Source organism: Elephas maximus, chromosome 12 (assembly GCF_024166365.1).
Source record: "Elephas maximus indicus isolate mEleMax1 chromosome 12, mEleMax1 primary haplotype, whole genome shotgun sequence".
Lineage (NCBI taxonomy): Eukaryota > Metazoa > Chordata > Mammalia > Proboscidea > Elephantidae > Elephas > Elephas maximus.
The window spans coordinates 52755355-52781068 of record NC_064830.1 but is presented as its reverse complement, the minus strand read 5'-3'; the positions used below and the strand labels follow the sequence as shown (position 1 = coordinate 52781068).

Here is a 25714-nt window from a genome sequence, read left to right as displayed (position 1 = left end):
CATTCAGTTTATTCAGGAAACTTCTTTGCTTTTGGTTTAGTCCAATCGTGCTGACCTCCCCTGTATTGTGTGCTGTCTTTCCCTTCACGTAAAGTAGTTCTTATCTACTATCTAATTAGTGAATGCCCCTCTTCCACCCTCCCTCCCTCCCCCCTCTTATAACCACAAAAGAAGGTTTTTTTTTTTCTCAGTTTAAACCATTTCTCAAGTTCTTATAATAGTGGTCTTATGCAATATTTGTCCTTTTGCAACTGACTAATTTCACTCAGCATAATGCCTTCCAGGTTCCTCCATGTTATGAAATATTTCAAAGATTCCTCACTGTTCTTTATTGATGTGTAGTATTCCATTGTGTGAATATACCATAATTTATTTATCCATTCATCCATTGATGGGCACCTTGGTTGCTTCCATCTTTTTGCTATTGTAAACAGTGCTGCAGGAAACGTGGGTGTGCATATATCTGTTCGTGTAAAGGCTCTTATTTCTCTAGGATATATTCCAAGGAGTGGGATTGCTGGATCCTATGGTAGTTCTATTTCTAGCTTTTTAAGGAAGCGCCAAATAGATTTCCAAAGTGGTTGTGCCATTTGACATTCCCACCAGCAATGTAGAAGTGTTCCAATCTCTCCACAACCTCTCCGACATTTATTATTTTGTGTTTTTTGGATTAATGCCAGCCTTGTAAGAGTGAGATGAAATCTCACTATAGTTTTGATCTGCATTTCTCTAATGGCTAATGATCCTGAACAGTTCCTCATGTATCTCTTAGCTACCTGAATGTCTTCTTTAGTGAAGTGTCTATTCATATCTTTTGCTCGTTTTTTAATTGGGTTATTTGTCTTTTTGCAGTTGAGTTTTTGCAGTATCGTGTAGATTTTAGAGATCAGGCGCTGATCAGAAGTGTCATAGCTGAAAACTTTTTCCCAGTCTGTAGGTAATCTTTTTACTCTTTTGGTGAAGTCTTTGGCTGAGCATAGGTGTTTGATTTTTAGGAGCTCCCAGTTATCTAGTTTTTCTTCTACATTCTTTATAATGTTTACTATACTGTTTATGCCATGTATTAGGGCTCCTAACATTGTCCCTATTTTTTCTTCCATGATCTTTATCATTTTAGGTTTTATATTTAGGTCTTTGATCCATTTTGAGTTAGTTTTTGTGCATGGAGTGAGGTATAGGTCTTGTTTCATTTTTTTGAAGATGAATATCCAGTTATGCCAGCACCATTTGTTAAAAAGACTGTCTTTTCCCCATTTAACTGACTTTAGGCCTTTGTGAAATATCAGCTGCTCATATGTGGATGGATTTATGTCTGGATTCTCAATTCTGTTCCATTGGGCCATGTATCTGTTGTTGTACCAGTACCAGGCTGTTTTGACTTCTGTGGTGTAATAGGTTCTTAAATCAGGTAGAGTGAGGCCTCCCACTTTGTTCTTCTTTTTCAGTAGTGGTTTACTTATCCGAGGCCTCTTTCGCTTGCCTGCGAAGTTGGTGATTTGTTTCTCCGTCTCGTTAAAAAATGTCATTGGGATTGGATCGGAATTGCATAAATGTATAGATCGCTTTTGGTAGAATAGACATTTTTATAAGGTTAAGTCTTCCTATCCAGGAGCAAGGTATGTTTTTCCACTTATGTAGATCTCTTTTGCTTTCTTGCAGAAGTGTTTTGTAGTTTTCTTTGTATAAGTCTTTTACATCTCTGGTAAGATTTATTCCTAAGTATTTTAACTACTTGAGGGCTAATGTAAATGGTATTGATTTGGTGATTTCCTCTTTGATGTTGTTTTTGTTGATGTAGAGGAATCCAACTGATTTTTTTTTTAATGTTCATCTTGTATCCTGATACTCTACTGAACTCTTCTACTACTTTCACTAGTTTTCTGGAGGATTCCTTAGGGTTTTCTATGTATAGGATCCTATCATCTCCAAATAGAGATACTTTTACTTGTTCCTTGCCAATCTGGATGCTCTTTATTTCTTTATCTAGCCTAATTGCTCTGGTTAGGACCTGTAGCACAATGTTGAATAAGAGTGGTGATAAAGGGCATACTTGTGTGGTTCGCGTTCTCAAGGGGAATGCTTTCAGGCTCTCTCCATTTAGACTGATGTTGGCTGTTGGCTTTGTATAAACGCCCTCTATTATGTTGAGGAATTTTCCTTCTATTCCTATTTTGCTGAGAGTTTTTATCATGAATCGGTGTTGAACTTTGTCAAATGCCTTTTCTGCGTCAGTTGATAAAATCATGTGATTCTTGTCTTTTTTTTTTTTTTTTTTTAATATATGATGGATTACATTAATTGTTTTTCTAATGTTGAACCATCCCTGCATGACTGGTATGAATCTCATTTGGTCATGGTGAATTACTTTTTTGATACGTTGAATTGTATTGGCTAGAATTTTGTTGAGGATTTTTGCATCTACATTCATGAGGGATACAGGTCTGTAATTTTCTTTTTTTATATTGTGTTTACCTGGTTTTGGTATCAGGGATATGCTGGCTTCATAGAATGGGTTTGGGAGTATTCTGTCCTTTTCTACGTTCTGAAATACCCTTAGTAGTAGTGGTGTTAACTCTTCTCTGCAAGTTCGATAGAACTCTGCAGTGAAGCTGTCTGGGCCAGGACTTTTTTTTGTTGGGAGTTTTTTGATTACCTTTTCAATGTCTTTTTTTTGTTATGGGTATATTTATTTGTTCTACCTCTGTATGTGTTAGTGTAGGTAGGTAGTGTGTTTCTAGGAATTCATCCATTTCTTCTAGGTTTTCAAATTTGTTACAGTATAATTTTTCAGAGTAATCTGATATGATTCTTTTAATTTCAGTTGGGTGTGTTGTAATATCACCCATCTCACTTCTTATTTGTGTTATTTGCATCCTCGTCTGTTTTTCTTTTGTCAGTTTGGCCAATGGTTTATCAATTTTGTTGGTTTTTTCAAAGCACCAGCTTTTGGTCTTGTTAATTCTTTCAGTGGTTTTTCTATTTTCTTTTTTTTTTTAGTTCTGCTCTCATTTTTAGTATTTGTTTTCTTCTGGTGCCTGAGGGTTTCTTTTGTTGCTCTTACTATTTGTCCAAGTTGTAAGGATAATTCGTTGATTTTGGCCTTTTCTTCTTTTTCTATGTGTGTGTTTATTTATATAAATTGACCTCTGAGCACTGCTTTCAAACTGTATCCCAAGGTTCTGATAAGAGGTGTTTTCATTCTCATTGGATTCTCTGAATTTTATTTATTCCATCGTTAATGTCTTCTATAATCCAGTCTTTTTTGAGCAGGGTATTGTTTAGTTTCCAAGTGTTGGATTTCTTTTCCCTGCTTTTTCTGTTATTGATTTTCCTTTTATGGCCTTATGGTCAGAGAAGATGCTTTGTAATATTTGTATGTGTTGTATTCTACTAAGGCTTGCTTTATAACTTAGTATGTGGTTTAGTCTAGAGCATGTTCCATGTGCTGTATAAAAGAAGGTATAGTGTTCTGTATATGTCTACGAGGTCAAGTTGGTTGATTGTGGCATTTAGATCTTCCATGTCTTTATTGAGCCTCTTTCTGGATGTCCTGTCCTTCACCAAAAATGCTGTGTTGAAGTCTCCTAGTATTATTGTGGAGCTTTCTATCTCACTTTTCAGTGCTGTTAAAGTTTGTTTTATGTATCTTGCAGCCCTGTCATTGGGTGCATAAATATTTAATACGGTTATGTCCTCCTAATATGTTGTCCCTTTGATCATTAAATAGTGTCCTTCCTTATCTTTTCTGATGGATTTAACTTTAAAGTCTATTTTGTCAGAAATTAATATTGCCACTCCTGCTCTTTTTTGATTGTTGTTTGCTTGATACATTTTTTTCCATCCTTTGAGTTTTATAGTTTCTTTGTGTCTCTGAGTCTAAAGTGTGTTTCTTGTAGGCGGCATATAGACAGATTGTGTTTTTTAATGCATTCTGCCACTCTTTGTCTATTTATTGGTGCATTTAGTCCATTTACATTCACCATAATTATGGATAGGTGTGAATTTAGTGCTATCACTTTGATGTCTTTTTTTGTGTGTTGACCATTTCCTTTTCCCACTTAATTTTATGTGCTTAGATTATCTTTATATATTGTCCTTTCCTCATATTCTTTGTTGTCAATTTGTTTCTGCTGAGTTTCTATTTTTTTCTTGTATTTTCTTTTTATGTGTAGGATAGTTTGTGTCCTTTGTGGTTACCTTATTATTTACCCGTATTTTTGTAAATTTAAACCTAACTTTTATTTCTTTATCTCGCCTTGTCCTCCTCTCCATGTGCGAGATCTATGACTACATTTCTTGATTCCTCCTTATTGTTTTAATGTTGTCTTCTTTTACATGATAACATCGCTGTTTCCCTGTTTTGAGCGTTTTTTTATCTTGATTCATTCTTGTGATTTCCCTGTCTGGGTTGACTTCTGATTGCTCTGCCCAGTGTTCTAGTCTTGGGTTGATACCTGACATTATTGATTTTCTAACCAGAGAAGTCCCTTTAGTATTTCTTGTAGTTTTGCTTTGGTTTTTATGAATTCCCTAAATTTCTGTTTATCTGGAAATGTCCTAATTTCACCTTCATATTCAAGAGACAGTTTTGCTGGATATATGATTCTTGGCTGGCAATTTTTTTTTCCTTCAGTGCTTTATATAAGTCATCCCATTGCCTTCTTGCATGCATGGTTTCTGCTGCGTAGTCCGAGCTTATTCTTCTTGAGTGTCCTTTGTAGGTGACTTTTTGTTTATCCCTGTCTGGTCTTAAAATTCTTTATCTTTGGTTTTGGCAATTTTGAATATAATATGTCTTTGTGACTTTCTTTTAATGTCTACCTTATATGAAGTTCGATGAGCATCTTGGATAGATATCTTCTCATCTTTCATGATATCTGGGAAGGTTTTTGCCAGGAAATCTTCAAGCACTCTCTCTGTATTTTCTTTTACCCCTCTGTGTTCTGGTACTCCAATCACTTGTAGGTTATTTCTTTTGATAGAGTCCCACATGATTCTTAAGGTTTCTTCATTTTTTTGAATTCTTTTTTCTGATTTTTCTTGAAATATATTGGTGACAACTTTTTTATCTCCAAGTTCAGAAATCCTGCCTTCCACTTGTTCAGTTCTGCTCCTCTGACTTCCTATTGAGTTGTCCACTTCTGTAATTTTATTGCTAATCTTCTGAATTTCTGATTGCTGGGTTTTTACTGGGTCTGTCTATGGATTTTTCCAGTTTATTAAATTTTTCATTACATTCCTCAATAATCTTTTTAATTTCTTCAACTGCTTCATCTGTGCATTTTTTGGCTTGTTCTGTGTATTGCCTCATTTCCTTCCTGATGTCTTGAAGGTTTCTGTATATTAATCTTTTGTATTCTGACTCCAGTAATTCCAGGAAGGCACTTTCATTTAGAAGGTCCCTTTAGTCTTTGTTTTGAGAGCTTATTGAGGCGATCATGGTCTGTTTCTTTATGTGACTTGATATTGACTGTTGTCTCTGAGTCATTTATAAGTTATGGTATTAGTTTATTTTATGTTTGCTTAGTATGCCATAGCTTCTGCCTTTGTTTTGTTCTGATATGCCCAAATAGGTTGCTTTAGTGAGCTAGCTTGATTATTTTCTCCTTTGGAGCTCTGACGTCCTGTCCCCAGATGGCTAGAGTGTTATCATATATATCAGTGTAGGAGTCCTTTCATTTTCTTGTATGAATTCAGCTCAGGTGTCCAAGTAGCTGATCATGGAGTGTGTGGTACAGGCTCTGTCCTACAGTTTTAGAGGTGCAGAGGTGATTGGCGTAGGTAGTGGTATCTGGTTGCAGCAGGGTGTCATGGTCTGAACAAGGCAGAGGGCTGAGAATTGTCCGCCAAGTTTCTCTGAGGAAAGTGTGTCCCTGTTCCCTAGAGCATACAGGTGGGTGGGTTCTGCAGACAGACCATGGGCATCCAGTGTTTTTGGTTGTAAGGACTGGGAGGTACCAGTTATCCTTGGACCCCTGTCGTGGGTGGCTGGGTGACCTGAGTGGAGCCACCAGTCCTTAGGCTCCTGATGTGGGTAGTTGAGGACCCTGTTTAATAGGCAAAGCAATGTCAAACATCAAACAGCCACCTCTCCACCGTACAGCTTAAACAGTTGTAGTCTGCCAACAAGGGCCTATTCTCCTGAAATAGGCCCACACAGGTCTGTGCAGAGGGGAAAGGTACTCAAAGTCCATGGACCTTTTATGCCTGAACAGAGGCTGCTTCTGTCTTGAGCTCCCCCGTTTAGTGGAACTGGCAAATTATCTTTTCCCCCAGTTGCAAATTTATTCCTTCCCCCAGGCCGGGAGGACGGCTCTAGGCGATCAGCAGGGCCTATCTCAGGCCTAGGAAAATCAGCTGCTGAAGTTGGCTTGGGGGGAGGACAGTAAAATATACACAAGTACTTAGCTTTTGCTGAGAGTGCCGTTCTTCTCTGGTTTCGGAGGTGTGAGTAGGCTTTGTGGGTGGCTGCTTCTCCCTGAGGAAACTGCGGCCAAATGCTAGTATCAACCTGCTGCAGCCGCTACCTGGAATGATGCCTGAAGGCTCCCAGCGATTCAGGTCTGGTAACTCCTCTTTTCCTCTGAACTGTCTCTTCCTCCCCCTCAGTTCGTTTTCTAACCTTGCCTTTGATGTTCAGGGCTCCTAGATTGTCATAAATATACTTGTTTCAATTGTTTTTTCAGGTCTTTTTCATATGCGGGCTTGCTGGAAGCATCTGTCCATTCTGCCATCTTGGCCCCGCCCCCTATTTTATTTTATTTTTAATGCCCTTTTCATGCAGAAAAAGCAGAAAGGATAATGTTTATTTCATTCTTTCCTTTTGTAGTCAGTTTTCCAAATACCCATTTAGTGTCCCAGTCATTTTCATGTGTATGTAATGAGGTTCTCTCTCTCTCTCTTCTTTCTCTTTCCATTGCTTCGTTTTCTTCTGTTCCTTCTTTTCCTTTCTTTCTTGTGTGTCTCTTGTCTTTTGGTATGTTTATAAAGTGCTTGTTTTTTAATATAGTGTATGTGCTTTAATAAATTTTATTCTTTGATGAATTGTCCCATCTTTAACCAGTACACATTTCTTCATGTCCTTTTGACATAGCTCTATTAGTCTTTGATAGCTACCTAATTTTTGGCACACAAATTGTATGAAAGTGTTCCTAACAGTCTCTTGCTCCCTTCTTCCTTCTAATTTATATGCATATCACAAGGTCGTTTTAGCTTTTAAAAAGCATTTTTAGCCCTATAGAAGCGTATTAACTTAAACATCCTTTTCCTTTGAATAATAGGATATCGCCCACCACCATTTTCAGAAAAGTTCTTTCTAGTAGTAATTGAAAAGGACAGCAATAATTACTCTACTCTCCATATGTGGCACCTTCATCTTAAATCTGTGCAGGCATGTTTAGGTAAGTGATTATATTTCAATTTACACTTAAATGATAGGAAATAAATTTGTTTCACTGAATATGCTTTTGGTTGGTTAATTGTTTAGAATGAAGATCCAGTGAAATATGTATATGTTGTACTTTTAATACTAGGTCACAAATCATTAATGAAACAGGCTTATCCTAAAAACAAACCAGTATGAGCACATTAGGCATTTTGAAAAAATATTTAAGTTTGATTGATTTCTTTTTTCAGTTAATATTTATAGATTGCCTATCATGGCTCTCTTCTAGATGTGGGTGTATAAATCAGGTTAGTCCATAGAATTAATATTGTAATTTTCTGTTGATTAACACATACTGTTGATAATAGTGTATATCAGCCTTAGCACCAGTAAGAGAAGCTGATTTGCTGTTCAAGTAAAATAGGATTGAGCATCTGAAGCTTATAAGCTCAACTCTTTTTGTAAAACATTCAGAAATATAATAGTGACAAAAATGATTTTAGCCATACTTTTGCTTTGCACATTCAGATTAATCTCTTAGTAAATTAGAACATTTGTTGTATGAAGTAAAGAAATTGATAATGGATTTTTTTTAAGCAAAATTTTACTTTTAAGAGATAATTATCAAAATGAAGAATTGCACAGATAGCCATCTCTAACTGAATCTAGTTTAAACGAGTTAATTCATAAAATGTTTAACAGATTTATAAAATGATTTTATTATTTTGGGTAATTATGTAGTTAGACAGAGTTTATACACATTAAACATTTAATATTGTGAACAAATAATATTTTTTCTGTTTCCTTTGGATCCCATCCACATTGTTACTTAACTGTGTAAGTAACTGAAGTTCTAACTTGGCCTTGAACTGGCATTAGAAAAGGCAAATGATCTGATAGAAACTTTATCTATGCCTAGTTGAGCCTAATCTTGAGGAACAGGAATCCCAAAATTCTTTCAATGTCTTTGGGGTGATTCTTGGAGTTATGTATTGTTTCACAGCAGTATGAGAGAAGAGGGATCTAAAACTAGCACTTCAGGAAGAGAACGCTTAGACCACTAGAGAATATTTTCTAGAGTTGGACACAAGAGCCAGGAATGGCTCTGGAGAAATTTATAGAGGTAGCAACAGGTCCCTGGGGCAACACCTTCTGTCCCTACTGCTTGTAAGGTAAGTATCCTACTGCTGTTTCCCTAAAGGCAGGGCTAGTATAGAGTTGCTTGGTTACCCTGTTTGTGACATCAGTAAAGGCCACAAACAGCATGATTATAGTAGAGGCAAACATGTAATTTATACTCTCTTCAGCTATGACAGAAAGCATGTATCTTTTGATTCTAGCATACACAGCCAAGAACACATGAATTTGTCACTGTGTTGGATATCCTGGTGGAGGATGAAATGATAGGCTTAAATTTAGATGGGGAAGGAAACTTAATACATGTTCATTACCTCCTTGATGCCTAAAAAAGGTGCTATACATGTGAGATAGATATTATCTCCATTTTACTAATGGAATAAATTTAAGTAACGTGACCAAGTCCCCAACTAGTTTGTCACAGGAACAAGTTTCACATTCAGGTCTTCTGACTTTAAGGTCTTTACTTCTTCTTTCGCTCTTGTTTTCTTTTTAAGATGGGATATGTATGAGAAAATTGCTTGGTTTATAAGAAGACAAATTATGTAGCTCAACCTTATTTTGCAGATGAGAAAATAAGTGACGTGCCTTGCTTTAGGAAACACACTTAGTTAGTGACAGTGCCAGGATTAGGATCGCTGTCTTCTGACCACTGATTCAAGTTTGTAGTGTTATTCCATTTTACAAAAAAATGTTGTCATGTTTCTTACCGAGTGGGCTGCCATTTATATGATAGACTGACATTCACCAGAAGCAAAAAGGGGTCAATATTTTATCACCTCTCAGGCATTCTGTTGTTCTGTGAGGATGAACAAAGCAGTAAGACATCCTCCATGCCCTTGATGAATTTGTAGTTTAATGGAGGGAGATAGTACACAAATTTAATGCAGTGTATCTTTCAGGTGTCACAGAAGCATAGATTAGTGAATCTGTTTAGAGATTACACTCTTATATGAAAGCTGGTAACTCGTTGGAAGAAGATGAAAGTCAATATGCCTTACAAAGCCAGTCAATTAATACTATAATTTGTTTGGAACTTTTATTTTTTGTGTTCATTGTCTTTTTTGAGTATTTGATGGTTAAGAGGCTGGTATTTTAGTGTCTTCTCTGCCACTAGCTAATTATATGACTTTAGGGAAGTCATGAAGCTCTCCAAGTTTAAAATTTTTCACCTGTTAAGTGATGCAGTAAATTGTTATTTCTCAAAGTTTGATTCATGACCCATCTATTACAGAATCACCTGTACTACTTTAAAAAAATACAGATATCTGGGATCCATCCCAAATCAGCTAAATCAGCATCTCTGTGGTTAGGCCCAGGGATCTGCATGTTAGTTAACAAGTTTCTCAAGATTGAGAACACTGGGCTAGATAACTTAAGGTTTTACCAGCTGTTGTATATTGTGGTTTTTTTCTGACAGTATTCCTGTGACAGAGTTGATGATGCTAAGAAAGAGTAAAATAGCTTAAAAAAAAAAAAAAAAAAAGTATATCAGGGTAACTAGGCGAAAGTCTGAAGGTTGACTTTGTCTCCAAAATACTTTTAAGAGACCATGTATAAAATAATTTAGCTGATGTGTATAGTGATTATAATAATACATTTCACAATTGATTTTCAAAGCCAAAACTGCAGAAGGTGTTTCGTCAGACAGTCTGCTTTCAGTCCCTGGACAGCAGGATGTAGACTTCTCTCCAGAAACCTCTCCTAGTGTGAGCCACATGCCACATTCCTCATCAATTGCCAATCTTCAAACTGCTAGTAAACTTATTCTGAACTCTAGAGTGGTATATAGCCAGCCCCTTGACCTCCCAGAAGGAGTTGAAGTAATAAGAGCAACACCTTCAGCAGGTAAGGTAACTAAGAGTAGCCAGTTGTAGCTGACAGTGATCTTCAGTGTATCAAGTGGACAAGCTCTTCTGAAATATGCACTGTGTTGACATTGAAATAAAGATTTATTTTCTAGCAATGATATATCTGTTTAGAAACAGATTTCTTTGTTAGAAATAATTTCTTGTGATAAATGCTGTCATCTTGACAGAAGATAGTATAAATATTTTAATGTGAGGTTTCTTCCCTGAACTTCCATTTCCTATAAATAGGAATACTGTGATGGTAATATTGCAAAGAACAAATATACTTCTCTTTGAATCATGGAACCTTTTTTAAAATTAAGCCTTTTTATCAACATTGTGCTAATTATGTCTCACTTTCATTTAGTGTGTTTGAACAAGTGTTGCAAGGGTTGACATATTTTGGGGAAAAATATAAAAGAGTATACTGGTAGCTTGGCTCACCTGGAATGATGCTGAGTTTAGCAAGGTAGATAAGATAGTTTGGAGGGACTGGCGGCAGTATTTTAAATGATCTGTCACTTGTAGAATTCTCATTGGGGATCATAGAATAGTTTTTTTGGGGAACCAAAATTGGGAATTCAAGACCATTCTAATTTTTAGTGAATGGTCTTGAGTATGGAAATTCTCTTTTCATCCCCAAGACAGGTTTGAATTCAGAGTTGGAAGGATCACATTGAGAAGCATTTACTCAGGGCTTTTGTACCAGGTGCAGATGTAGGCTAATTTTTTAATCTTTCAGAATATTTTGAAGTTTGGGGGATACTCAGATAAGTTTATTGGAGCTGATAATAATAAATTATATTTTGTATAGGACTTTATAAAAACACTCCAAAGGAAATGGGAACATGATCCCTATTATTTGGAAAAATAGTTGTAGATGTTTAAGTGACTTAACAATACCTGTTATGAAGGAATTGATGGACTGGAACTTGAGCCCAGACGTTCTGATCCCAAACCTTAATCGTTATTACCCCTCATTTTATAGTGGAGAATAGTGTTAGTCTTTGGCAGGCAGGAATAAATATGGGGGTTCTTCTTCAGTGTGAAGGGAGAATAAATTAAACCCTGCAAAATGGGTGAGCTCTAATAGCCTGTTTAGCTGTCTGAAAACAGTTTGATGGTAGGAGTAGATCTGGGGTCTGGATTTTTCAAGGAGAGGTTAGGGGTGTTTGAAGGACACATTGAAATGACTACTTAAGCCTTTATGATGAAAGTGATAAAAATAGACAATGAAAATCCAGTGAACATGTTGTGGTAAGGAGCCCTGGTGGTGCAGTGGTTAAGAGATGGGCTGCAAACCAAAAAGCTGGCAGCTCAAATCTATTAGCCGCTCTTGGAAACACCATGGGGCAGTTCTGGTGAAGTCATATATATTTATGGCAGGTAACAGATTAAGGGTGAATTGTTTCATTGCTTTTGAATTTTATTTTAATTAAATGTTTGCCTCATTTAAATTTAATTACCTAAAAACAAGTTACAGTATTGTTACTGCGTATTTTGATTTCACCAAAGGGCTGTTCAAGACTTCTATAGCTGCCTTGGCCAATGGATGTTTAATGCAGGAAAAATGGCGGGACACTAGCTAGGAGGGCATTGCAGAGTTATCCTGGAGAAGCTGATAGCGGCCTTGAATTTATCACATTCTGAGAATTGCTTATCATATTATTTTGTGGTTCCATTTTTATGACTATCTGCTTTATCTTTTTTAAGGCCATCTGAGTTCTTCTTCAATTTATCCAGTGTGTCTTGCTCCTTATCTGGTGGTTACAACTTGCTCTGACAATAAAGTACGCTTCTGGAAATGTTGCATGGAAACCAACTCACAATGTTTCAGTGATGAGAAAGAAACCTATCATTGGAGGAGATGGCCCTTGTTGAATGATGAAGAAGAAGATAATAGTAGTACAGTGAGCATTGTGGGAAGACCAGTTGCTGTTAGCTGTTCATACACAGGTCGCCTTGCTGTGGCTTACAAACAACCTATCCACCACAATGGTTTTGTTTCTAGAGAATTTTCCATGCATGTTTGTATATTTGAATGTGAATCTACAGGAGGGTCAGAATGGGTTTTAGAACAAACAATTCATCTTGATGATTTGGTTAAGGTTGGGAGTGTACTTGATTCAAGGGTCAGTGTTGACAGCAACCTGTTTGTATATAGCAAATCAGATGCATTTTTGAGCAAGGATAGATACCTTATTCCAAATATAAAGCATTTAGTACATTTGGACTGGGTCTCAAAAGAAGATGGTTCCCACATTCTCACAGTGGGGGTTGGTGCTAATATATTCATGTATGGGCGGCTTTCAGGAATTGTGACTGAGCAAACCAACAATAAGGATGGAGTAGCTGTCATTACTTTACCACTAGGTGGTAGTATCAAGCAAGGAGTTAAGTCGAGATGGGTTCTTCTTAGATCTATAGACTTGGTATCTTCCGTTGATGGTACACCTTCACTGCCTGTTTCTCTCTCTTGGGTAAGAGATGGGATATTGGTAGTGGGAATGGACTGTGAGATGCATGTATATGCACAGTGGAAGCATGCTGTCAAATTTGGAGACGTTGAAACTGATAGTCCTGATGCAGAAGAGACAGCAATACGAGATCATTCTGCCTTTAAGTCTAATATGTTGGCAAGAAAAAGCATTGTTGAAGGAACAGCTATGGCTGATGATGTTTGTTTTTCACCAACTGTAGTTCAAGATGGTGGCTTATTTGAGGCTGCACATGTACTTTCCCCCACTCTTCCACAGTATCATCCAACTCAACTGTTAGAATTGATGGATTTAGGGAAAGTTCGAAGGGCTAAAGCCATTCTCTCTCATTTAGTAAAATGTATTGCAGGTGAAGTTGCAATAGTTAGAGATGCTGATGCTGGAGAAGGAACTAAGCGACATCTCTCTCGAACCATCAGTGTGAGTGGCAGTACAGCAAAGGATACAGTCACCATAGGAAAAGATGGTACTCGAGATTATACCGAGATAGACTCTATTCCTCCACTACCACTACATGCACTGCTTGCTGCAGATCAAGATGCAACCTACAGAATTTCAGAAGAAAGTACAAAAATACCACAGAGCTACAAAGATCATACCAAAAGTCAACCAGAGGATCAGTATTCGGAGCTCTTCCAAATCCAGGATATAACAACAGATGATATTGATTTAGAGCCAGAAAAGAGAGAAAACAAATCAAAAGTAATAAATTTTTCCCAATATGGACCAGCTTACTTTGGCCAAGAGCATGCTAGGGTACTTTCAAGTCACCTTATGCACTCAAGTCTACCGGGCCTTACTCGTTTAGAACAGATGTTCCTTGTAGCTTTGGCTGATACGGTGGCAACCACCAGTACTGAGCTTGATGAAAATGGAGATAAGAGTTACTCAGGTAAGTATCCTCACTAAAAATGTGTAAAGTTATCATTAGAAGAAATATTTGTATTGTCTATATAATGACTCAAATGTTGAATTACAGCCTTTCTTTCAAATGTTGGGAGGAAAAGACCTCCTTAATAGACAATTACTATTACATAATATGCTTAGTTGCAAAAGAAAAGGCAATTGGGGCAGGCTGTGACTTGTGCATATAACTTCATGAATTTGTGATCATCGTGTGCATTCTCACATGAGTTTTTATACTGAAACCTTTGTGTGATTTTGGGTAGACAGTCCCTTGTTTCCCAAACAGACGTATTTCTATGTGTGTATGTGTGTTTTTTCCTTTTAGTAATAATGATGGCCTCTTTTATTAATTTTAGTGTAGAGTCATGAGGCTCGCAGGGACCTCATGGGCGCAACTTGTTCATCTTTCTATTTCTAGGTATAAATCGTTTTTTACAGTTAACCAATTTTCTCTAAAAAGTCTCTTGGGAAAGAGGTTTTCATACATTTTAATGTAATATGTGTCTTGCCTAATTCATCCTGTAACCGGAAAATTTTTGGCTTCCTTCTGTAACTAGATTCCATTCTTTTTTATGCAGATAGTTGAAGTTAATGGTGCTCATTATAAAGGATGGCATTAGCAAAGGAAACCAAAAATTATTGATCATTCATTCATTCAATAAATATTGTGGAGGAGGGAAAAATTGCTATGCGCCAGGCATTTCATGTACTTTATCATATTTAATTATCACAACAAGTAGGTAACTATTATTATGTCTGACTTTATAGATGAAGACACTGAGCCTTAGTTTAAGTGCCTCATCTAAGATCACACAGGTATCAAGTGGTAGAGCTGGGATTTGTATGTGGACAAATCCTTGCCTTCAAGCTTGTAGTCTTTTAACTGTTTCACAAGATTTCCAAATTGGGAAAAAAGGCTGTTCCTTAAAGCCAGCTGGATTGTATATCTTCTTATAGGTCTACACCCTTATGCTGTATCCCCAAAGCTTTCTCTTCTGTAGATTAAAATAACTAGAGGTCTTAGAGGGTTTTGCCTCTGATCTAATAGCTTAATTAAAAAAAAAAAAAACCTAATCATTGTGAAGTTGTACGTAATAGAGCAGGATCCTTCCCAAAATAGCCTTAAACCTTTGTTGCATAGTTAATATGTATTAGAATTTTTTCCTCTCGGTCATTAAAAAAAGTAGGCATGACAAAATTTCTGAAAAATGGGTTAAACATGCTGATACAAAATTATGTAATTGACCAGGTAATATAAAGATAGCTTATCCTGGTCACAGTGGACATTCATGAGGTAGATACGGCAGGAAATTGAAGCTCAAATATAAAGTGAGTTGTACATCTCAGAAAATGAAGTCTTCCTGTTGTTCAGGTGAGACAGCTTGGAGACATTCTTGACTCTGCTTTCTCTTACACCACATATCCAGTCCATTGGCAAATGCTGTCAGTTCTACTATATCCAGAGTCCAGTCATTTCTCATCACTTCTGCTGCTACTACTCTAGTCCAAGTCATTGTTACCTGCTGCCTAATTTATCGTCTTTCCCCTAACTGCTTCTGTTCTTGCTACCCTAGTCTGTCCTTTGCCTAGTAGCCAGTGATCCTTTTAGAACAAAATGATACTAAGTCTTTCCTCTGCTCAACATGCACCGGGGACCTTCTATCTCACTGTAGAATAAAAGCCAAAATCCTTATAAGACCCTACATGATCTGTACTCATTCCTGATCTACTATTTTGGCCTCCTTGCTGTCCCACAAACATACTAAGCACACTCCTGTCTTCAGAATTGTACACTCACAGTTCCCTCTTCTTCCACATTTATACCTCCTCAGATTGCTTCTGAAATGTTACCTTATGGGAGAGTTCTTCCCTGGCCACCCTATATAAAATAGAACCCTCCTACTCCAGCACAACCTGTCTCCTAATCCTGATTTACTTCTCTCCATAGCATTAATTTCCAGTAGATATACTATATGTTGGTTTATTGTTTGTCTCTGCCTCCTAAAATGTAAGCTCCATGAGACTGGGGGTTTTTCCTTATTCACTGCCCTTTTTCCTGTACCTAAAATGTGCCTTCCATGTAGTAGATGCTTAATTTGTTGAATGAACGTGTAGGTATAAAAAAAAAAAATAGGTATATGTAGGTAATAAAAAGCAAAGTTGGGACTTGAACTTTGGAAATTTAAAAATATTTTCTTGTAGAAAATATTATTTGATTCAACACTTTTTAAGTGCTTCCTATGTGGCTCTTGCTGGTCTAAGTGCTGTCAATGCTTTTGCACTGCTTCTATCCAGCAGTGGCTATAGAAACCAAAAAACCTGCTGCCGTCGAGTCTATTCCAACTCATAGCGATCGCTAAAGTTTTCATTAAATGTGTCCCACTTGTATATGTTTGTTCAGCTTTTGACTAAAAGTACAATTGTGGAGCCAAGGTTATACAAAGTTGTATCTTTAACCTTGTAATGCTGACTAGCCTGGGAAAATAAAATCTCAAACCTTTGGTAGTATCATTTCAGTTGAGCTAAGCAGCCTAGAAAATGTTACCTTTTTAATTATATAACAAATGTTTCACTTTAGTTACATAATTTCTGTCTTTAAATCTCATCTGAATTCATGTAGGAGACATTTTAAAACTTGTCAATGTGTTTTTTATTAGATTTCAAGATTTCATTTCTTATAAGTATAAATGCTATTATCTGTAATGAGTTAATTATATTTTCTCCAATCATTTTTCATTTAGGAATTCTTGTAATTCACGTTTTTTGGGAAAAGACACTGAAGGTTTACAAAGGAGTACACTAAAAATTATCCCTATATTTTGAGATAAATTATCATTGCTAAGTTTATTTTCTAACTTACATAGGTTTGTGGTCTGTTGCATTCCTTTTTCCTTAAATATTTTCTGTTTAAATCACAGGCAGAGACACGTTGGACGAGTGCGGGTTGAGATACTTGTTAGCTATGCGCTTGCACACGTGCCTTTTAACTTCGCTCCCTCCTTTATACCGAGTGCAGCTACTTCATCAAGGTATTCCCCTTCTCGTTTGAAACTTTGCACAACTTTTATTTAGTATTGGAGTGATGGGTGTATTCGTATTTGTGTATAAGCATAAGATAAATCCTTATATGCCTATCTGTCACTGGCCTTAAGATCTTCCTGGTCACAGAGTAGCCATTTACCATTGTCCTATACGTCCTGCAGCTCTAGTCTGTGACTTTTGCTCATCTAGCTGAATATTTCTCAGACTTTGCTTGCTAAAAAAATACGTAGTAGCTTAGGGAGAAAATATGGCATGTCAGGTTGTAACCCACAGTGGCTCTTTACAAAATGGCCCTGAATTTCTCCGGTGTCTAATGTTTTATCTTTAAAATTTATGTAAATTTTGCTCTACTTGTTATTATTTGTGTTTATTTTAATATAAGCATTATGTTCTACCTTATCTGCCAGTAAGTAAAGCTGATGTTTCAGTAAGATCTCCCGTATTATTGCAGTGGATTTGCATTCTTTCAGCACAGAGCCATACACCTTGATTAGAGACAAGGGTTTGTATCAGCCCTCTTACTTATAGATTAAAAAAATGAATATAGAGCTTAAAATCGCCTACCCAGGTTATAGGGGTATTTATTAGAGGGGTTGGAATTAGAATCCCAATCCAGTGCTCTTTTCATTAGATTATATCCCTTTAGAAACCAACATTTTGGACACAGTTCCATAAAATATACGTTAGTATTGTAGGACCTAGAATACCAGGCTTAATAGACTATTATTCTTACATGGCACTTACACCTTGCCCTCAGCAAATGTTCTTTGAACATTTTAAACAGTTGTCTAGCATTCTGTCATGTGCCTAAACTATATTTCATCTATTCAGTCCTTTATTCTTGAAACATTTCAACTTTGCTGGTTTTTTTTTTCCTCCTATTTGAATTATCACTACACTGAATGACTTTAAAATATGTGTGTATATTTCTGATTGTTTTCTCATGTTAGTCTTTTAGAATGAAATTGCTAAATCAAAGTATGTGAAAATTCTTAACTCTTGATAAATATTACCAAAATGCCCTTCAGAAAGACTGTGCTCATTTACATTCCCAGAAGCGATGTTTGATGATGCCAAACTCAATGTTTCCCAACATTCAATGGACAGATAGATGGATGGATGGATGGATAGATAAATAGCTGCCGTTGAATTGAGTCAACACATGGTGATCTTATCTACAACAGAATTAACTGTTGCCTAGTCCTGTGTTATCCTCACAATTACTGGCATGTTCAAGTCCATCATTGAGGCTATTGTACCAGTCCATTTCACTGAGGGGTCTCCCTTGCCCTTGCTGACCCTCTTCTTCACCAAACATTGTATCTGCCTCCAGCGATTGACCTCTCCTGATGATGTGTCCAAAGCAAGCAAGTCAGACAGTATTTTGTTGTGATCCATAAGATTTTCATTGATTAATTCTTGGAAATAGATCACCAGGCCTTTCTTCCTAGTCTGTCTTAGTCTGGAAATTCTGTTGAAAGTTGTCCACTGTAGGTGACCCTGTTGGCATTTGAAATAATGGTGTCATGGCTTCTAGCATCACAGCAACGTGTAAACCACTACAGTATGATAGACTGACAGATGAGTAGGTGGTAGCCAATATTTGATAACTATCATTTAAACAATATATACCATTTTAAACAAAAAAACCCAAACCCAACTCATAGGGATTCTACAGGACAAAGTAGTACTGCCCTGTAGGGCTTCCAAGGCTGTAATCTTTACAGAAGCAGACTGCACATTTTTCTCCCACAGAGCAGCTGGTGGGTTCCAATGACCGATCTTTCAGTTAATAGCTGGAGTCTTAATCACTGCATCACCAGTGCTCCTTCATATGCCATTTAGATAGGTGTGGAAAGTGATATCTCAATATTCTTTTACATTTTAGTTTTAAGTGGTAGTCAGATGGTACTGAATTGTTAAATGACAATTGTGTACATTGCCTAGAGTGATTCTAACATTAAATTTCTAAAGCTTTGTCAAGTTCTGTTTTCCCTTTGACTACAGTTAAAGCAGTAGAGATGAGACCTGATAGAGGTTGTAGGTGATGGTCCTGGGAGCATTTTTCAGGGAAAAAGTTAAGTAGCCAGTATATAGATTAAAAAAAAAAAAACTAAGAAGTGCAGAGAATGGCCTGCCATTGATAGGTAAAAATAAGTACTTGCTGGTATTCCTCTTCTTTTCTTGTTGATACTTTTTCCACCTGTAATAGTTAGGTTTCCAAATACATTCACTGCTCTCTTAATCTTGCTTTCTGAACCTGATTCCTCTGACATGCCTCTATACATTTTTGTTTTCTCTTAATCATACTCTTCAAAAATTTAATTAATTAAATTTTATTTAAGGGTATAGAATGTAATATATTTTATGTTAATCTTTTGAATTATAAATTTTAGTCAGCAAAAGTATGCATTTTGCATTGCCACGTAGTAAGTTTCTGGAACATTGTCAGTTATTTGATGCATGATTATTTATTAAGCCTTACTAAGATTTTTTTTTTAAGATTTAAATAGTGAGAAAATTAATGTCTTTTAGTTCTGAAAAACCACAAATTAATGCTATCAAATTTTTCCCATTCTTTTCCCCTGAATTTGTAGTGGCAGCCAAGGCTTGTTTCATTAGTTTTATGATATGATATCAAATACAGTTATCGATAAATGTTGTTACTAAGTGCCGTCCAGTCGGTTCCGACTCGTAGTGACCCGTTATACAACAAGGATGAAACACTGCCCAGTCCTGTACCATCCTCACAATCGTTGCTAGGTTTGAGCCCATTGTTGTAGCCATTGTGTTAATCCATCTCATTGAGGGTCTTCCTCTTTTTCGATGACCCTCTACTTTATCAGGTATAATGTCCTTCTCCAGGGACTAGTCCCTCCTGATAACATGTCCAAAGTATGTGAGACGTAGTCTTGCCATCTTCACTTCCAAGGAGCATTCTGGCTGTACTCATTTGAAGGCAGATTTGTTTGTTCTTCTGGCAGTCCGTGGCATATTCAGCATTCTTCACCATCACCATGACTCAAAGGCATCAATTCTCCTTCAGTCTTTCTTATTCATTGTCCAGCTTTTGTATGCATATGAGGCGATTGAAAATAGCATGGCTTGGGTCAGGCTTACCTTAGTCCTCAAAGTGAGATCTTTGCTTTTTAACACTTTTAAGAGGTCTTTTGCAGCAGATTTGCCCAATGCAAATCAAATGTTGGTTTATTTCTTGACTGCTGCTTCCATGGGTGTTGATCGTGGATCCAAGTAAAATGAAATCCATGGCAACGTTAATATTTTCACCATTTATCATGATGTTGCTTATCGGTCCAGTTACAAAGACTTTTGTTTTCTTTATGTCGAGGCGTAATCCATACTGAGGGCTGTGGTCTTTGATCTTCATCAATAAGTGCTTTAAGCCCTCTTCACTTGCCACAGCAAGGTTGTGTCATCGGCATATCGCAGGTTGTTAATGAGTTTTCCTCCAATCCTGATGCCGCATTCTTCTTCTTCTCGGATTATCTGCTCAGCAAACAGACTGAATAAGTATGGTGAAAGAATATGAGCCTGACACACACCTTTCCTGATTTTAAACCACGCAGTATCCCCTTGTTCTGTTTGAACGACTCTCTCTTGGTCTGTGTACGGATTCTGCATGAGCACAATTAAATGTTCTGGGATTCTCATTCTTCTCTGTTGCATAGTCAATAAAACACAGGTAAACATCTTTCTCATAGTCCTTGCCTTCAGCCAAAATCTGTCTGACATCAGTAATGATATTCCTCATTCCATGTCCCCTTCTGAATCCAGCTTGAATTTCTAGCAGTTACCTATAATTGGTAGCAATAGGAAATTTAAAAGATTTAATATTGAAAATGGTCATAATAGTTTTTCCTTTTATAATTTCAAAAGGAATTATTATGAAGCAGCAATTATTAGGAAAGTTTAAAAGTACATGTGAAATCTATGTAATAGTGGTTTCTGAAAAAAATTACATGCAGTGATATTGATGGCCTTATAGTATTGAGAGGCCTGTGTTATGACTGTCACTGACCTCGAAAATTTCTCCTTCTAAAATGGATTTGTATATATGGCTACTTGGACTAGTCTCACTTCTTTCCAAGGCTCCCTGAATTTCTCCCAGCATTCCTACTATTTGTTCCCATTCTGTGTTGTTCCCTTCCCTCAGGGTTCTTCTTCACCTGATCTGTTATCAGTAGCTAAACTATTGATAAAAACCTACTTGTACTTGCAAGTCTGATGGTATAACTAAGCCCATTTACTGTCTCTAGCCCTGGTGGCTTAGTGGTTAAGAGCTCGGCTGCTAACGAAAAGGTCAGCAGTTCAAATCTACCAGCTGTTCCTTGGAAACCCTATGCGGTAGTTCTGCTCTGTCCTATAGGGTCGCTATGAGTTGGAACTGACTCAACAGCACCTATCAACAACAGTACAGCTTAGATCCATCTGTCAGTATTCCACTAGGGCAAAAAAGAATTTGCCATATAGCATCAGTATTAGGCAGCTAAGGAGTCCCCGGTGGCACAAATGGTTAAACGCTAGACTACCAACTGAAAGGTTGACGATTCAAACCCGTCTAGAGGTGCCTTGGAAGTATGGCCTGACAGTGTGCTTCTGGAAGGTCACACCCTTGAAAACCCAATGGAGCAGTTATACTCTACACATATGGGGTTACCATGAGTCAGAATGAACTCAGCGGCAACAGACGACAACGCTAAACAGCTAAACTTTTAGCCCAGGGTACTAACGGCCTTGTGACTGTGACTTACCTCTGATAGTCCCTGCAACTTTTGTGAAGTTTAGAGCTTTCTTTGATGTGATATTTAGCTCCGTGGCTAGAGGGTTTGAATGGAACAGTTTTCAGTCTTCAGTACTAAAGGATGTGGTCCTCAAGGAAGTGAAGCTGAAAAAGCACCAAGGCACGTGGCCCAAGTGCTTTTGATTTGACCCAGGCTTTTGCTGTTGATGAGTTTGGTGTACTTAGATGTGAATGTATTAAACAGTTCAATATTGAAATATTTTTTTTTCCAGTGGTTAAGTTTTAGCGTCTCTATTTTTGTAGGAAAAAAGCACATACATTTGGGCAGAAGATGTTTTGGTTTTGTGCTCTTGTATTCAGAAGCTTATGGTTTAAAATCCTGAATAATAGCAGATTTCCTTTTATTCTTTCTTTCTACTTGAAAATTCTTTGCAGAATGAATAAATATATGACTGTGAAAAACTGTTTTTTGATACTGTTCTGAAGGTTATTATTTCGTATTTCCAATGTAGGTGTGTCTACATGCCATTTCGCCTGGGCTTTTCATTCTGAGGCTGAGGAAGAACTGATTAATATGATTCCTGCAATTCAGAGAGGGGACCCTCAGTGGCCTGAGTTAAGAGCTATGGGAATAGGTTGGTGGGTCAGGAATATTAACACTCTTCGAAGATGCATTGAAAAGGTAACTTGACTTTATTGAATTATGAAGTTAAAAAAAGCATTTTCTTAAAGGAAAAAAAATTATCTTCTAGAAAAGGAGAATAAATACTTGTAGTGGGGAGTTGGTTTGTGTATCTTGAGATTGTGAGAATTTTTTAAATAAAATTTTTTAGAGATTCCAAAAACTTGACCTTTATGAAACATCTATGCAGTTTGATGTCAGTTGTCTTTTGCTATATATGCCTATGGAACAGCAGTGTTTTTTGCAATCAGTTGAGGTGTGTCCTAGTTTAAGAAAATATGAAAATCTAAATTTAGAAAATAAACAAGTTCATGTCAGTTATTTACATTACATAGAAAGATCATTATTTTTATAGGAAGCGTTCTCTGCATGGTTATTTAATAAATAAAAAAATTTAATAAATATTTAATAAATAGCACTCTTAAAATATCATTCAATAATAACAGTTTTGATTTATGTGCACTTCAAGAACATACCTGTGGCAGCACATAAAACATGCTATTTTTTTAACTGCCTAGAGATAACCTTTATTAATATTGTAAAATTAAAAAGTACATTTTACTTCAACAGAAGAAAAACCTTTGAAATGAAACTAAAGAATTTGAACTTCAGATAACTGTTTTCCGCAATGCAAGCATTATTGATTTCTAACTAAATTAAATTTCCAATTAAAAATTGGAAATCACTCAAACGTTAAGAGATTAGGGATGAACATTTTAAAAAAATGAGTTGTTTCTTAGTGACTTCTAAATTTGCAAGTTATTTTCAGTTAGTAAAGCTTACTTTGGATACTAGTGTTTTTTATATTCCACTAATTGTTTAAATCCGTACTGTATTTTAGTTTGTTTCATATTTAGGCCATAATTTTCCTTTATGCATATTTATCTGGAGTTTCTAATTGTCTTTCTCTTCTCTGGTTGACTTGAAGAAACTTAAATCCTCAGCAGTTACGCAGCATGCTGTAGTGTACTTCTTGATTCTTAATTATTCAGTTTGGTCATGTTGTCCTCTTTGTTGCTGAAGATGTTTTTCACCAAGCTCTTTGTCCTACTGTTTAATTTTAAGTAAGTATAGGCTTTCTGGCTAGGATTTCTTGCAATCACATATCTGGATTACTGGTTCCATTTCCTGTATCCCAAGTCTACTTCTTTTTTTGGATTCATTTCCAATTTTTCTAGAGTTTTTTTTTTTTTTCTTTTTTGTTATGCTTTAAGTGAAAGTTTACAGTTCATATTAGTTTCTCATACAAAAATTTATACACACATTGTTATTTGACCCTAGTTGCTCTCCCTATAATGTGACAGCACACTCCTCCTTTCCACTCTGGATTTCCCATGTCCATTCAACCAGCTCCTGTCCCTTTTTGCCTTATCTCCCCTTTAGACAGGAGTTGCCCATTTAGTCTTATGTATCTACTTGAGCTAAGAAGCTCACTCCTCATGAGCATCATTTCTGTCTTACAGTCCAGTCTAATCTTTGTCTGAAGAGTTGACTTCAGGAATGGTTTTAGGTTTGGGCTAACAGAGAGTCTGGTGGCCATGTCTTCCGGGGTCCCTCCAGTCTCAGACCATTAAGTTTGGTATTTTTACTAGAATTTGAGTTCTGCATCCCACTTTTCTCCTGCTCCGTCAGGGACTTTTGTTGTGTTCCCTGCCAGGGTGGTCCTTGGTGGTAGCTGGGCACCATCTAGTTCTTCTGGTAAAACATGCTATTTTTTAAGACAGTTTTTCAGAACCAGTTTTTGGTAGTTTTTACTTGATAAAGATTCCTTTTAAGAAAAAAAATCAATTTTTTTGTCAGTGGAAGCTGAAAGTTCCTTCGGTGTTGCAGAAATTAACATTTATTGAGCACCTGCTGTGTACCAGGTTTGGTGCTAGTTGCTTTTCATAAATTATTTCATGTAATCTCATCAACTCCATGTTGCTGTCTCCATTTTCAGAAGGAACGAAGACTGAGGGAGGTTGGGTAACCAGCCCAAATGCCACAGCTGTAGTCTGTGCCCTTTCCACTCTACAAGGGTTAAGAAAGTGGAATTCTCATTTATATTTTACTTTTAGGAGTCCATTGAAGTTATGTGAAATGGAGTCAGTGGTACTACATTTGTAAAATATGAATTTATTTCTCCCACAGATGCAGAGACCCTTCCCTATTTCCTTCCTCTAGAATAATGAGTAGTTCCCAAATTTTAGTGTCAGAAGTAGTACCTGGCAAATTTATTTAGCATGTGTACCCTCCAGGCAGGTGTGCCTGACCCATGCATGGTGTTTTCAGTTGCCTCATATGCGTGCAAAAGCTGGATGATAAATAAGGAAGACAGAAGAAGATTTGATGCCTTTGAATTGTGGTCTTGGTCAAAGATATTGAATATATCGTGGACTGCCAAAAGAATGAATAAATCTGTCTTGGAAGAAGTACAACTAGAATGCTCCCTAGAAGCAAGGATGGTGAGACTGCTTCTCACATACTTTAGACATGTTGTCAGGAAGAATCAGTCCCTGGAAAAGGATATCATGCTTGGCAAAGCAGAGGGTCAGCGAAAAAGAGGAAGACCCTTCTTGTCTTAGTTATCTAGTGCTGCTGTAATCAAAATACCACAAGTGGATGTCCTTACCAAAGAGAAGTTTATTCTCTCACAGTCCAGTAGGCTATAAGTCTGAATTCAGTGTGCCAGCTCCAGGGGAAGGCTTTCTCACTTTGTTCTGGAGGAAGGTCTTTGTCATGAATTTTCCCTTGGCCTAGGAGCTTCTCTGTACAGGAACCTCAGGTCCAAAGGGTACACTCTACTCCTGGTACTACTTTCTTGGTGGTAGGAGGTCCTCCCTCTTTTCTTGCTTCTCTTTCCTTTTATCTCTTGTAAGAGAAAAGGTGGTGCAGGCCACACCCCAGGGAAACTCCCTTTTCATTGGATCAGTGATGTGACCTGAGCCAGGGATGTTATATCCCACCCTAATCCTAACTTCAACATAATCCAGCCTTGCTTTGTTAACCACACGCAGAGATTAGGATTTACAACATATAGGAAAATTATATCAATCGTAAAATGGAGGACAGCCACACAATACTGGGAATCATGGCTTAACCAAGTTGACACCTGTTTTTTGGGGACAAAATTCAATCCATGACAGCTCTGAACAAGATGGATTAACACAGTGGCTGCAACAATGGGCTCAATCATAACAACGATTGTAAGGATGGCGCAGGACCAGGCAGTGTTTCATTCTGTTGTATATAGGGTTGCTGTGAGTCGGAACCAACTCGACAGCCCCTAACAACAACAACCCTCCAGTCTCACTCCCAGTGATTCTAATCTGTTAGGTCTGGACTAGGGCTTTGGCATCTTCATCCTAAATTGGCATCCTGCAATTCTGGTGTATGTGGCCCCCAGATCTCTTTGAAATGTGAGTATGAAATTGTCATTTCCTGCTACACGTAAGGCAGCCAACTAGATACAAG

At 37.1% G+C, this 25714-nt stretch overlaps 1 protein-coding gene across 7 annotated transcripts in view; it reads left to right on the top strand.

The window, feature by feature from the left end:
• The window catches only part of DMXL2 (Dmx like 2), a 249253-nt gene that overhangs the window by 120663 nt on the left and 102876 nt on the right, over window positions 1-25714 (top strand). For all 7 annotated transcript variants that reach the window (XR_007519764.1, XR_007519765.1, XR_007519763.1 and 4 more), the window contains 5 exons: window positions 7281-7400; window positions 10142-10369; window positions 12085-13761; window positions 16694-16804; window positions 22092-22261. Coding sequence is in view for 3 of the 7 variants with exons in the window: in XM_049904983.1 (XP_049760940.1) it covers window positions 7281-7400; window positions 10142-10369; window positions 12085-13761; window positions 16694-16804; window positions 22092-22261 (2306 nt within the window). In the remaining 4 variants the exon portion in view is untranslated. The remainder of the gene's footprint in view (window positions 1-7280; window positions 7401-10141; window positions 10370-12084; window positions 13762-16693; window positions 16805-22091; window positions 22262-25714) is intronic.